The sequence below is a fragment of the Leptodactylus fuscus genome, chromosome 1 (genome assembly GCF_031893055.1).
Source record: "Leptodactylus fuscus isolate aLepFus1 chromosome 1, aLepFus1.hap2, whole genome shotgun sequence".
Classification (NCBI taxonomy): Eukaryota; Metazoa; Chordata; class Amphibia; order Anura; family Leptodactylidae; genus Leptodactylus; species Leptodactylus fuscus.
This window is the reverse complement of record NC_134265.1, coordinates 104,470,899-104,483,474: the sequence shown is the minus strand read 5'-3', so window position 1 is coordinate 104,483,474 and position 12,576 is coordinate 104,470,899. Positions and strand designations below refer to the sequence as shown.

General features: G+C 39.4%; 1 protein-coding gene and 2 non-coding genes across 6 annotated transcripts in view; all 3 read right to left on the bottom strand.

Moving 5' to 3' along the window:
• The window catches only part of LOC142203620 (E1A-binding protein p400-like), a 61,105-nt gene that overhangs the window by 19,726 nt on the left and 28,803 nt on the right, over positions 1-12,576 (bottom strand). For 3 of the 4 annotated variants that reach the window (XM_075274516.1, XM_075274533.1, XM_075274541.1), the window contains exons 22-32: positions 11,600-11,782; positions 10,418-10,579; positions 8,179-8,331; positions 6,948-7,027; positions 5,811-6,100; positions 5,363-5,565; positions 4,087-4,256; positions 3,249-3,445; positions 2,499-2,610; positions 2,234-2,371; positions 136-297 (exon numbers count right to left, since the gene is read on the bottom strand). In XM_075274516.1, the coding sequence (XP_075130617.1) occupies positions 136-297; positions 2,234-2,371; positions 2,499-2,610; positions 3,249-3,445; positions 4,087-4,256; positions 5,363-5,565; positions 5,811-6,100; positions 6,948-7,027; positions 8,179-8,331; positions 10,418-10,579; positions 11,600-11,782 (1,850 nt within the window). The remainder of the gene's footprint in view (positions 1-135; positions 298-2,233; positions 2,372-2,498; positions 2,611-3,248; positions 3,446-4,086; positions 4,257-5,362; positions 5,566-5,810; positions 6,101-6,947; positions 7,028-8,178; positions 8,332-10,417; positions 10,580-11,599; positions 11,783-12,576) is intronic. The other variant, XM_075274525.1, reaches the window with a different exon arrangement.
• Positions 3,521-3,648, bottom strand: LOC142190986 (small nucleolar RNA SNORA49). The gene has a single exon (XR_012714607.1). It is a non-coding gene; the product is annotated as a small nucleolar RNA SNORA49 (small nucleolar RNA).
• Positions 4,612-4,738, bottom strand: LOC142190987 (small nucleolar RNA SNORA49). The gene has a single exon (XR_012714608.1). It is a non-coding gene; the product is annotated as a small nucleolar RNA SNORA49 (small nucleolar RNA).

Below are 12,576 nucleotides of genomic sequence, written 5' to 3'. Positions count from 1 at the left end.
TTTTACTTTAGCCCCTATCTACCGCTCTTTAATATTGCTGCTACAATTCTCACTTTTTCAAGTGGATAAACAATCAGTTTGGGGCCAGAAAACCTCATTAACAACAAAAATAAGCATAACCAAGATAAAACTTACTTGCTGCATAAGGTCAGATAGTTCTTTCAATTGGGAAGGTTCACTATACTCAATACATTCAGATTCAAAGGGAGGAAAGACTCCAACATTTGGCTTTGAACCATCCTGCTCAGTCCACTCCATTATCTCTGATTCTTGTCCAAACTCAATTTTTCCCAGTGCCTAAAAAATAATATATACAATGAATACAGCATGGGTCTGAAGCGGCAAAGTACAGTATTTAGTCAAGTCAGCCAGGGAGAAGGGAGAAACAATGTATCACTTGTTGCAGTAACAGCAATGAATCAATTCTATGTAGTAAACAGCAGTGCTACCACTTCTGTAGGACCAAGCCATCACATGATTTCCCAATGCAGTAAGCTAATGGGTCTACAAGTCACTACTGATCCTATAGAGCCTGTTTTCTCCTTGTAACCATAAGAAGAACATCATCATTTTTTGATAATTTTTGTAACATTTAACCCAAACAAAGCTAACAAAGAAAATAAAAATCCCTGTAAAATGTAAATAAATAAATACTGATATGTGTCAGGGAAAAAAATGATGCAAAAATTTTGTGGTAGCTCATGATATAAAAAAAAATTAGGGTCATTATACCACCACTAAAAAAAAATGTCTAATCATTAAGCGCCTATCTGGCCTGGTCATTAACCCCTTCCCGACATGCGCCGTAATAGTACGGCGCGTGTCGGGACTGTAACTATGGCGACCGCCCGGGAGCCGGGCGGCCGTCATAGCCGCCGGGTGTCTACTGCTTTAAGCAGTAGACAACCGGCTCTAATGCCTCCGATCGGTCCCCGGACCGATCGGAGGCATTAACCCCTCCGGCGCTGCTGTCAAAGGCGCCGGAGGCGCCATCTTCCCGGCGGCGCATGGGCGCCGCCATTTTGGCAAGGATCGCCGGCTCCTGGAGCATGCTCCAGGGCCGACCCCCCGTTGCCATGACAGCCGGGAGCCTTGTTAAGGGCTCCCAGCCAGTCTGCAAATTCTCTCTTTTGCAGGCTGGTGTATACAGCCTGCAAAAGAGATGATGATTTTTTGCAATGCATTGCAATGCATTAGCATTGTAATGCATTGCATTAGTGATCAGACCCCCTGGGGTTCAACACCCCTAGGGGGTCTAATAAATGCAAAAAAAAAAAAAAAAAAGTAAAAAAAAATATAAAAAAATATAAAAAGTATTAAAAGTTCAAATCACCCCCCTTTCCCTAGAACACATATAAAAGTAGTTAAAAACTGTGAAACATATACATGTTAGGTATCCCCGCGTCCGAAATCGCCCGCTCTACAAATCTATAAAAATATTTTTCCTGTTCGGTAAACGCCGTAGCAAGAAGAATAGTCAAAAGTGCCAAACCGCCGTTTTTTCACTGTTTTAATTCTGATAAAAATTTGAATAAAAAGTGATCAAAGCAATAACATTTCCCGAAAATGGTAGAACTAAAAAGTACACCCGGCCCCGCAAAAAAAGACGCCCTATGCATCCCCGTACACCTATGTATAAAAAAGTTACGGCCGTCGGAATATGGCGACTTTTAGAAAAAAAAAATTTTAACACCGTTTTGGAATTTTTTTTAGGGGTCAAAATGTAAATAAAACCATATAAATTTGGTATCCATGGAACCGTACCGAAACACAGAATATAGGGACATGTTATTTTGGCTGCACAGTGAACGCCGTAAAACCAAAGCCCGTAAGAAAGTCGCAGAAATGCATTTTTTCTTCAAATCCACCCCATTCTGAATTTTTTTCCTGCTTCCCAGTACATTATATAGAATAAATAATGGTGGCATCATGAAGAAAAAATTGTCCCACAAAAATTAAGACCTCATATGACTCTGGGAGCGGAGAAATAAAAAAGTTATGGGGTTTAGAAGGAGGGGAGTCAAAAACGAAAAACGAAAATCAAAAAATGCCATCGGCGGGAAGGGGTTAAGGGGCAAAACAACATGAATTGGCAAGTATAGCGTACATCATGCACTAGTAATGTTTACACTATAGAAAATGAATGTTCCTGGATTTCTACTGTTTGAAATTGTACTATAGTTAATTTCTGTTCCAATATAAAACACATCATCATACATAAGGAAGTTCTTACCTCCACAAATGGCTTTGCCACCTTTGGGGTGATTATATCAGATGGAGATGGCTCTTGGGATAGTAGCACAAACTCTTCTGCTTTTACCCCAGTGTCATCCAGTGGAGAACAAACTTCAAAGAGCTCTTGGATTGTTTGCTGTGGAAATATAACATGGGAAATGTTTTATCTATTTTCTTCATAGCAAACAAAAGATGTGTGAACATTATAAAATAATACACAAGAGGAAGCAGGAAAAAACAAAAAAACAAAACACAATCTGTACCTGAGTTAAGAATGCCAGCGAATAGTCACTACCCTGAGCTGCCACCTCTCTGATAAGATCTTTCGTGCCATTCCTCAGCAACTTCTCCTCAATAGAATTTGCACTGACCAGTCTGAGAAAAAGACAAATGAAACAGATTAAAATAATTTGGTAAACTAAAATATGTATATTGTAGCATACAAACACAACAAATCAAAATACACTAACAACGTGGTTTCCATTCAACTGCATCTGTCAGGATTGTCTGGCGTCTACTGGATCTGTCAGGATTGTCTGGCGTCTACTGGATCTGTCAGGATTGTCTGGCGTCTACTGGATCTGTCAGGATTGTCTGGCGTCTACTGGATCTGTCAGGATTGTCTGGCGTCTACTGGATCTGTCAGGTTTTTTTTAAACCAGACAGAAACAAAGCAGCAGACAGCACTATTTAAGCAGCAAACTAGCTCATTGCAAGGAGTGTAATCATAGTCATGTAGTCATATATTACAGCGGATATCCCCTGCATCCACCAAGCGCTTAAAATATGTGCCAGCTACCCAGATTCACACTACATGTGCAGTCACACAAACTGTAGTAGAGTGTAGCAGGCATGGCCTATACAGTTATAACACTTTAAAGCAGGAAACAGACTTTCATAAACCTAGTTGTCATCTCTACCAAGGAGTAAACATTTATTTAAAAAAAAAAAAAAAAGCTTTAAATGTGCCATTTATTAAATCATGATATTATTATATGAAACACACACATTACCTATACACATGAATGTCTTTTGCTCTGACAATGAGATCACACCATGACTGAGTTTTCCCATCCATCACAGGATTTAGATCACTGTCATAAAATATCACTGTGTCTGCTTCTATATGATATACTCCCAACGAGTGGATGTGGGTAGACAGAACCATGCAGAAAATCCGAGGGTCTCTATTGAAACTCTTCATTAAATCCTACCAGGGTATAAACAGACATTAAATAAATATACTATTTCTGAAAGTTAAATAATATACTTTTCACACAAAATATTTGTATGTTCACAATCACAAAGCCAATGGAAACAATTTCCAGAGCCATGACCGGAACAATTTATTTCTCCTCAAGTAATGCCAGGGAATGTATGAACAACAATAACCCTGGAGTAAGGATGAGGAAAATCACAGGAGCCACAATGTGTTAAAAATGGCAAACTTACACTAAATTGTCCCATGTATAACATTTATCTACTATTGAAAGAATAAGGAGTAAGTGTCTGATCTCTGTAGGTCTCACCACTAGAATCCCCCCTTCCACTCTGACAATAAGAACAGGAATCCCAAGTATCCCAATTTGAATGGAGTGATGGTCATGCATGTGCACTCCGGATTCAACGACCTCTATAAGACTACTGCTAGGACATTGTGTACAAAGCTGTTATCTCTCTCAGTCCCACAGGGATAAATGGAGGAGCAGCAGAACATAAGAGTGACAGCAGCTCCAATCAAATTGTGGTAAGGAATCATAATTGGCAGGAGTCGTAACATTGGGACCCCCAAACGATCAGTCATCTTATCTCCTATCCTGTGGAAAACCACTTTAGATTGCAGGCTCCTACCTGGCATTGCTCGGAATTGGCATTTTCATCAATTCTCAAAAAGGTAAACAAATTGAAGTCCAAGAAGACCTCAAGTATGTCAAGCATGAGCAACATCTGGGAGAAAATCAGAACTCGTCGCCCCTCAGATTTTAGTTTCCGAAGTAGGATGGATAAAGCCTCCAGTTTCCCTATATGCAAACACAGGACATTATTAATATACCCACTCATTTAGAGACTAGACATTTTCTTGGTGCTTGTCATGACTGGAGTGCAGGTAGACAACTACGTCCAGTCTACAAAATCCAGAAATAAAGACATTTGTTCTCATGTGGTAAATTCACAGTGGTCTGTGTGGACTGGATATAGCTGTAGAAAGCTCTCAGCTTCCAGCAGGATGACATCTGTACAGGTCACCCACATATAACTGCAACCTTGAAAGTTGTAGAATGGTTCATAATACATTAACTAAACTGTATTGACATAAAACATCTTAATATACATTAGGATATAATCCTAGGTCATACATTTCACAAAGACTACTAATGTGTATGCTTATATCCAGGTCCCTGGAAAACAACTTCCCAGTCACTGAACATAAGCACTTACTTTACCCTCAATTAATGCCAGGGAAAGTATGGACAACAATAACCCTGGAGTAAGGATGAGGATTTACATAAGGTTTTCCTATCGGAAAATAAAAAGAGTAGAACACCCTCTTATGACAGCAGAGAATCTGAAGTCTGTAGCTCTTAAAAGTGCTGCTTATCACACAAAATATATATTTATTATAGTACAAGTATATACACCCAACACAGTGAAACATTTTTGAGACGACAACCAAAAAATAGATTAAAATTTGGTATTCTAGAGAGGTGGTCTTCTCCAAGAAAATGGCCATCATGGAAAATTGAAGCTTAAAAGAATGTATTTTGTCTTGTTAACTCTGCAGATCCTGGATATCCAGGATGCGCACAATTTGCCCCAATGAAAGTTGCTAGTTGACTGGTGAGGTCACATGACCTCCCACGTGTGTCAAGAACATGAGAAGTGATGTGTCAGCATTAACTAAAAATAGGAGTAAAGCTTACCAGAGTTTACTAGTAAATTGACCATTACTGTATTACCAAATATAGAAATACATCACGCAGACAGAGAGTTACACATGACTTCAGATAGAATGAGGAATAACCGGTGTCATGCAAATTCATCACTCTATAGTCAACTCTTCATAAATACTGCTCTAGACCCATGGGAATAAATAGACAAGCAATTTAGGATGTATCTTGTAATTTACCTGAATCACACTGAATTAGCCGCAAGTCCGAACTTTGTACACAATGAGGTGATGTTTTCTCCCTCAAGTCCTGCATGTATGGAGCTGCATATTCCCTTAGTCCAAGACTAAGGAGCTTCATGTTATGAGTATACAAAGGAGGTGGATGTGGAACCGTAAGACATGGCGGAGAAACAACGACAGCAGGAACTACACACAGTGTCCTGAAAGCAAGAAGATTATGCCACTGATCAAAGCTTTAAGTTCATACCAAAGAGAAAGAAATATATATGTTCAACAAAAAAAAAAAAAAAAAGCGTATTCCCCATCCAACCCACAAACCTGATAAAACAGAGCTATAGAAAACTACTCATAGATAATGAAGAAATAACATCAGGTTATAAAAATGGCCAGCTTATAGCCATCATAGCTTAGAAGATAGTATAACTAAACAGAAGACTCTCTTTACCTTTTAACTAGAGGTTCTAGGGCTATTTTCTTTTGTTCTGGACTCAAGATCAAATGTCTTAGAGGATCATTGGAATTCTCACTGGACTGGGAAGAAACGGCACAGTTCACAGACCCAATCCAACTCCACTGTGAATCCAAAGTAAGAGGATGAATGTTAACAGCCCTTAGGGTGAAAAGTGACAACAAGTCGGATCCATACACAGGAGCTCTTCCACAACGGCGCTCATTACAGATGAAAATACGATCCAGGCGTTCCCTTAACAAACGCTGCCTGTCTTCAGTGGACTCCTTTGTTAAAGAGAAATGTAATATTTATTTAAAAAGGGATTAGAACAAGCCAGTAAAATAACCATAAACTTACAAAGAGACAGACTGATACTGTAGGAGAAGACACCCTGCCCATAAGAGCTAACAATCCATAAGGGAGAAGGGACAGTAGATGAGGGTTCATATGTGGCTGTTTACGTGAAAAGGGCCCAGATCGTCGATACTAATTATAGAGAAAATAGTCCAAAACATATTTGGGTAAAAAAATCACAATTTTGTTTTATGCAAAAATTTTATTTAAAAATATGTCAAGTTTACAAATTTGTTGAGACTTTTAAGAATTCGGACAATGTTACACCATAACCGTTACAATGATACCAAGAACTCCATATCGACAGTGTGGGCCCTTTTCACATAAACAGCCACATATAGTCATGTAGTACAAATTGTAAGCTATTCTTTAAAGGTGGATTTCAAGATTACTTTTTAAAGTTTAGATGGTAGAAGGGGGTCTGATTTGTTGGGAATAGTAAAACAAACGAGACACTGGTGGAAGTATACAAATCAACCAGGTATGTCAAACAAATGAAAATATAGCGCTAGTCGGAATATCAGAGAAGATGCATCTAAGGGTATGATATGCTAAGGTCATGTACAAGCTATTTTGCTTGCTTTTTCAGATTTGTTTATTTTTTATCTGGCAGACTAAAGCCTGTCCAAGTCCATTCAGACAGTATTGTTACCCAGAGATGGCAAATATCACTGGAAAGAAATAGAATCCTAGACACAGCTAAACAATCCATGATAAGAATAAGAGAATGTCAAGCTACATTTAGTCACAACTTAATTACCATGAAAATATACATACCTGAGTATTAGGTAGTGCAGCAAGAGCAGACTTTGTCACTGACTCCACTGCAGTTTGTGCAGTTTTGGCAGTTAGTGGAGCTATTAAAAAAAAAAAAAATGTTTGTTAATACAAAAAAGTCCAACAAGTAGAATATGCTAAAGATATGCAGGCACTAATTTACCGTATTTTTCGGACTATAAGACGCACTTTTTTCCCCCCAAATTTGGGGGGAAAAGAAGGGTGCGTCTTATAGGCCGAATGTGGCGCCTGGCATCTGCTGTAATAGAGAGGCGGAAGCCGGCAAGTGATAGACGCCATTACAGGTGCCGGGGCCTGCGACATCGCTGCGCTCCTCTGCCCTACATGAAGCCAGCAGCGGGAGCTGGCTTCATGCAGGGCAGGGCAGCGATGTCTCAGGCCCCGGCGTCTATCCCTCACCGGCATCCGCCTCTCTAGTACAGCGGATGCCGGGTCAGTATCAGCGGCCCCTTCTCCCCCGGGGCCGGTCCCCACCGGCCCCGTACCTGTGACGTTGCAGGCCGGCTCCTGCGCGGCGATATCACAGGAGCCGACCTGTTCGGGTGACAGCCGGGAGCCTAATGAGGCTCCCAGGCCTGTCACTGCTGTATTAGTATTGAGGCTGGGTCTATGACCAGCCGTAATACTAATACACAGAATGTCCCATAGACGGCAATACAGTTGTATTGCCGTCTATGGAACTTGCAATCAAGCGACCGCAGGTTCAAGCCCCGGGGGGGGTTTGGGGGAATAAAATAGTAAAAAAAAAAAAAAAAAAAAAAAAAAAAAAGCTTTAAAAATATATAATAAAAATATGAAATAAATAAAAGTTCTAAATCACCTCCTGTCCCTAGAATATATATATATATATATATATATATATATATATATGTAGAAGATCATATGTCATAAACCACCGTTTTTTTTTTCAATAAAAGGTGATCTAAGCAATAGATATTCCCCAAAATGGTAAACTAAAAAGTACTTCTGGCCCCGCAAAAAAAAACGCTCTATGCATCCCCGTACAGCTGCAGGGTCACCTGTCAATGTGGCCTTGCAGCTGTTGCAAAACTACAACTCCCATATATTAAATATTTTACCAGTTTTTGCTTCAAAATTTTTTTTCCCTATTTTCCTCCTCTAAAACCTAGGTGCGTCTTATAGTCCGAAAAATACGGTACTTGCACTCCATAAATAAATCTATGGTCATGTATACCTGATATAAACTTACCTGCCGATGACACGGTATTGATCTGTGAAGCTCCCACCTGGGGCTGATTCCTCATAACATTACTGGCTACACCCTGTGGCACCGATGGAAGAACAACAGATCCTTGAGGACGCAAGTACTGACCAGGAGCTGAAACGATCTGTAGAACATTACCTAAAACAGCAGATAAAAGTAAATGAAGGGAAAAGGTGAGCAATAAAACAATTACAGTTATATTCTCATCTCAAGGATCCTTTCTATACGGTTATTTTATTTAAATTTAAAAGTTTTCCTAAATACATTGCTTTAGCAATACTGCTTTTTCGTCTGTTAAGTTAGATTATTACTCCCACTGTTTATACAGTGTTGGCATGGTGTACTATCTGTATCTGGGGAGATAGGCGAGATAGGATATATGAGACCCTGCTCTCTGGAAGGCTAAGTGCTCAGTTATATACAACTCTGTGGTCAGGACAATCAGGTCACCTAACTGCAGTTTGCTGATAAAGTCTTGGACAATGTTTGTTTTTTCTCTATGTAAACGCAAACATAACACTAAGTCTATTCTCTGTAGAAGCATGGTAAGTGTTCTATACAAACCTGTGTAATTTAATATACATTTACATGTGCATATTATTTGATATCACAATAAATAATCTCTCATGGTAAAGGCAATGTCTAGTGAGGTACTTCAGTGTCCTGTTCATCAAACAGTCAAAGCCCTCCCCCACCAGCTTCCTGAAGAATACAGGAAGTGAGAAGAAAAGACAGCATGGAAATTGCTGAGACAGGGAGATGGAGAAAACCCCTTTAATATTAGACCAAATTCACACATGCAATTTTGAGGCAATGTTTTGGAGCCAGGGGCAATAGCAAATATTTATTAAAAAATAATAATAATTAATTGTAAATAAAAACACTATTAAGAGAAAAAAATGGCATGTGTTAATGTCAAAGGTTTTAACAATGTATTATTTCTTTTAACAGTAAGAGATTTGGAGCTCTGTGAGAGAAACTCTAAGGGCTAGTTCACATGTAGATATTTGGTCCAGATTTTGATGCGGGAAGCCGTGTCAGAATCCAGACCAAAATGCACCTGCCGCGGCTAGCCGCGACTTCGAACAGTCGCGGCTTTCCACTCCGGACTAGGCCCAAATGAATGGGCCTAGCCCGGAGGGATTGTGTTGACGCGGACACCTCGGTGGTTTCCGCCACGGAATCCGAGCCAAGATAGAGCAGGTAGCTCGCGGAAAAAAGAAATGAAAGGCGTTTTTTTGACCCGGATTTTGACCCGGATTCCGCGTCAAAATCCAGACCAAATAACTACGTATGAACTAGCTCTTAGCACACTGCAGTGCCACTTAAGTCTAATAATGCTTTAATGTTGAAGATAAATCTAATCTAAAGATAAGTTATGAACCATGACTAAGGAGAGTATTCTCCAAAACGCATAGGCTTCCTTCCCCTGCCTGTACACCATGGATTTTGTTTCCAGCTTTTAATCTCTGTCAAGATCTTGATGATCCAATAAAAAATATGCTTTAAAAGAAAAATACAAGAAGCAGAGTGCTGAATATATTTTTTTGCTGCTCTCAATGCTTTAATGTGGTTAAAGGGGTTGTCCCATCACAAGGATCCTATCTATACTGCTTGTTAATGTGGATGTAAGACTTTTCCTAAATACACTGCTTCAGCAAAACTGCTTTGTTTGTCCACTATCTTACTTTATTCAATTCTTTGTGGCCACAGCCCTGACCTAGCTGCTCATGAGTCAAGTGATGTATCTGCTGCTCTCAGGGGGGAGGGAGGAGGGGCTAAGTGCAGGGAGCCAGCCTGTGTATCTAGCTATTCCTGTGTCTGCACCATGTGACCTAGCTTCCTGCTCTCAGATAGAGGAGAGGAGCTGCTTTCATTTCTTCTGTTCTCCCAGTTATCAGGCTAGCTAATTCAATTGTGTTCATTATGGCAGAGACAGGCAGTCTCTGTATGTAACACAGAATAGAGTTGCTGCTGCCTGTACTTCATAGTCCAATATGGGTGGGCGGAGCTAACATGAATTTGGGGGCAGAGCTAAACAGCAGGTTGCATGTGAAACCCCGCCCACCAAAAGATGCAAGAAACCAGGAAGAAAGAAGATTTTACAGCAGTAAAGACTGATGAGTATGTGAGGTGGGAATACCCCTTTAATGTCCAGTTGAACACCCTAAATAGATGGATTTATAATCTATTTATAATATAATTTATAATCTTTTTGAAGTACCTTGCAGTTGTAATGGCTGGCCAGCAGTAAGTTGGCGAAGTTGGCTCTGGGACAGGGTAAATTTATTTCCTTGGAACTGCAAAGTAACTGGTGTCTCAGGTTGAGCAATTCGACCCTGGGAAGCGCCAGCAGCAAGTTGAGCAATTTTAACAACTTCTCCACCTGTGAAAAAAATAAATAAATAAATCATCAAGTGCCTAATACTTAATACACCGATTCAACTGAATTTTAGAATGGTAGACTATCACAATGGAATTATGACAAAAGACGTGTTAACACAGCCAAAAAACTAGAATAAAAATGTTTACTAAAAATTAGTAATGATGAAGCAACTCGTATATCCAGTGAAAAATGGATTTTTGTGCTGTGCTCTTATATCCTTGTACAGCCTGTATGAAATGAAATAACTGTCAGATAGTGTGTGTGTGTGTGTGTGTGTGTGTGTGTGTGTGTGTGTGTGTGTGTGTGTGTGTGTGTGTGTGTGTGTGTGTGTGACCACCTTTACCCCCCATGTTGTCCCAAGTGGTTTGGAACACTAGTCTAATGCCAAATCAGGAAGATACAAAAGGAGAGGCTAATTTTAAACAACTGAAATTTAACCTGATGTTATGTATGTGGGCACATGTCCTATCCAGTTTTCACACAGCTTTTGGAGATCTTTAAATTTGAAAGAAAACACCACACACAATGTTTTTTGTGTCATAAAAGTTAAAAAAATAAAAAATAAAAAAAATAAAAAAAAATAAAATATATATATATATATATATATATATAAACACATACAAATCTTAAGTGTAAACAATATCAAACATGCATCACAGTTTGTTGTAACTTGTTTCTTCAAACTTATTTTATTAGGGTTTTCTTATGGTGTCAGCCCTCAAACCACAGCAGCCAAGAACAGTATTCTGTAAAACTGTCCAGACTGCACAGCAATGACATTTTTTTTTTAAATAAAGATTATTTAGAAAGTAGCTTACTTTTGTGCTTAGAAAGCCAAGAAAAAAAATAACAAAAAATCACTACAAACACGTATATAGCCTTTTAACAGTGTGTTTTGTTTGCATTTCTTGTAGATCAGCAAACATGGTTGGAAAAAAAAAACTTGCATCAGGTCCCTATAAGTTCCCTTTGAAATTAACTGTACTTCTTACAGGAGGAGTGCTTTGTTATAAAACTTACTTGGAAGCCTGGCCTGAGAACTGAGCACCAGCCTTGGAGATAGAACACTCTGCTGAACTGTATGCGGAGAAGTTTGAGAATGAGTCAGTTGCCTTACTGCAGTGGCTGCTGCAAAGGTTGCTGGTGCCTGTGGCCTAGGAGCTCCCAATGTGACATGAGTTGTATGACCCTGAGTAGTAGTTGCTGAGAATGACATTAATAGTTAAATGAAGAAGAGTATATTGAATGCAGCATATTACATTACATAGAAGGAGTAAACTGTGTTCAGTAATAAATGATGCATATATATCTGAGTCTTCACAACGCCATACAAAACAAGGTGTAAACCCTTTCTTCAAACTCTGTTCCGATTTTGCTTGCTGTATCAATCACTTTCATTACCTCACCATAAAAGTACATCATACAGCATTAGAGCCATTGTATAATGCAGTCATGTGAACTGGTGATATACGGAGGAAGCACTTTAAGGTGATAAGGATCTGTTGCTGCCTCCAGAAGGCCAAATGGATGGGGAAAAAAACTACTGCAGCAATATTGTGCAGCAAATACTAGAGATACAAGTAATAGTGTGTATAATATGTGTTTAGAGAGGGGATATCAACAGTAACAACATAATCCTAATTGTGAGGCTTAGAAACACACTTTTATGTTTTAACATTTAGTTGTGGCATATTTTTTGCATCAAGCTTATGCCAGAATACCCTCCCCAAACCCTAAAACTGGCTCTGCACTGTGCCAGCCTAACTGGTATCCATACCATTAGGGGAATATCAAAAGTCAAGCTCTATCCTCATTACTGCCAAGCAATTTCTGACATGCAACCCCCCACACCCCTACTAACAGAACAGAAATATAACCAGAAGCTGCTCAAACATAAATTTCCTCCAGAACCAAAGTTTGAAAGTAAAAACTGTCCTGTCATATCGAGACCCACTTTACAATCAATAAGCGATTTCAGCAGATAGAAATCGTATCAG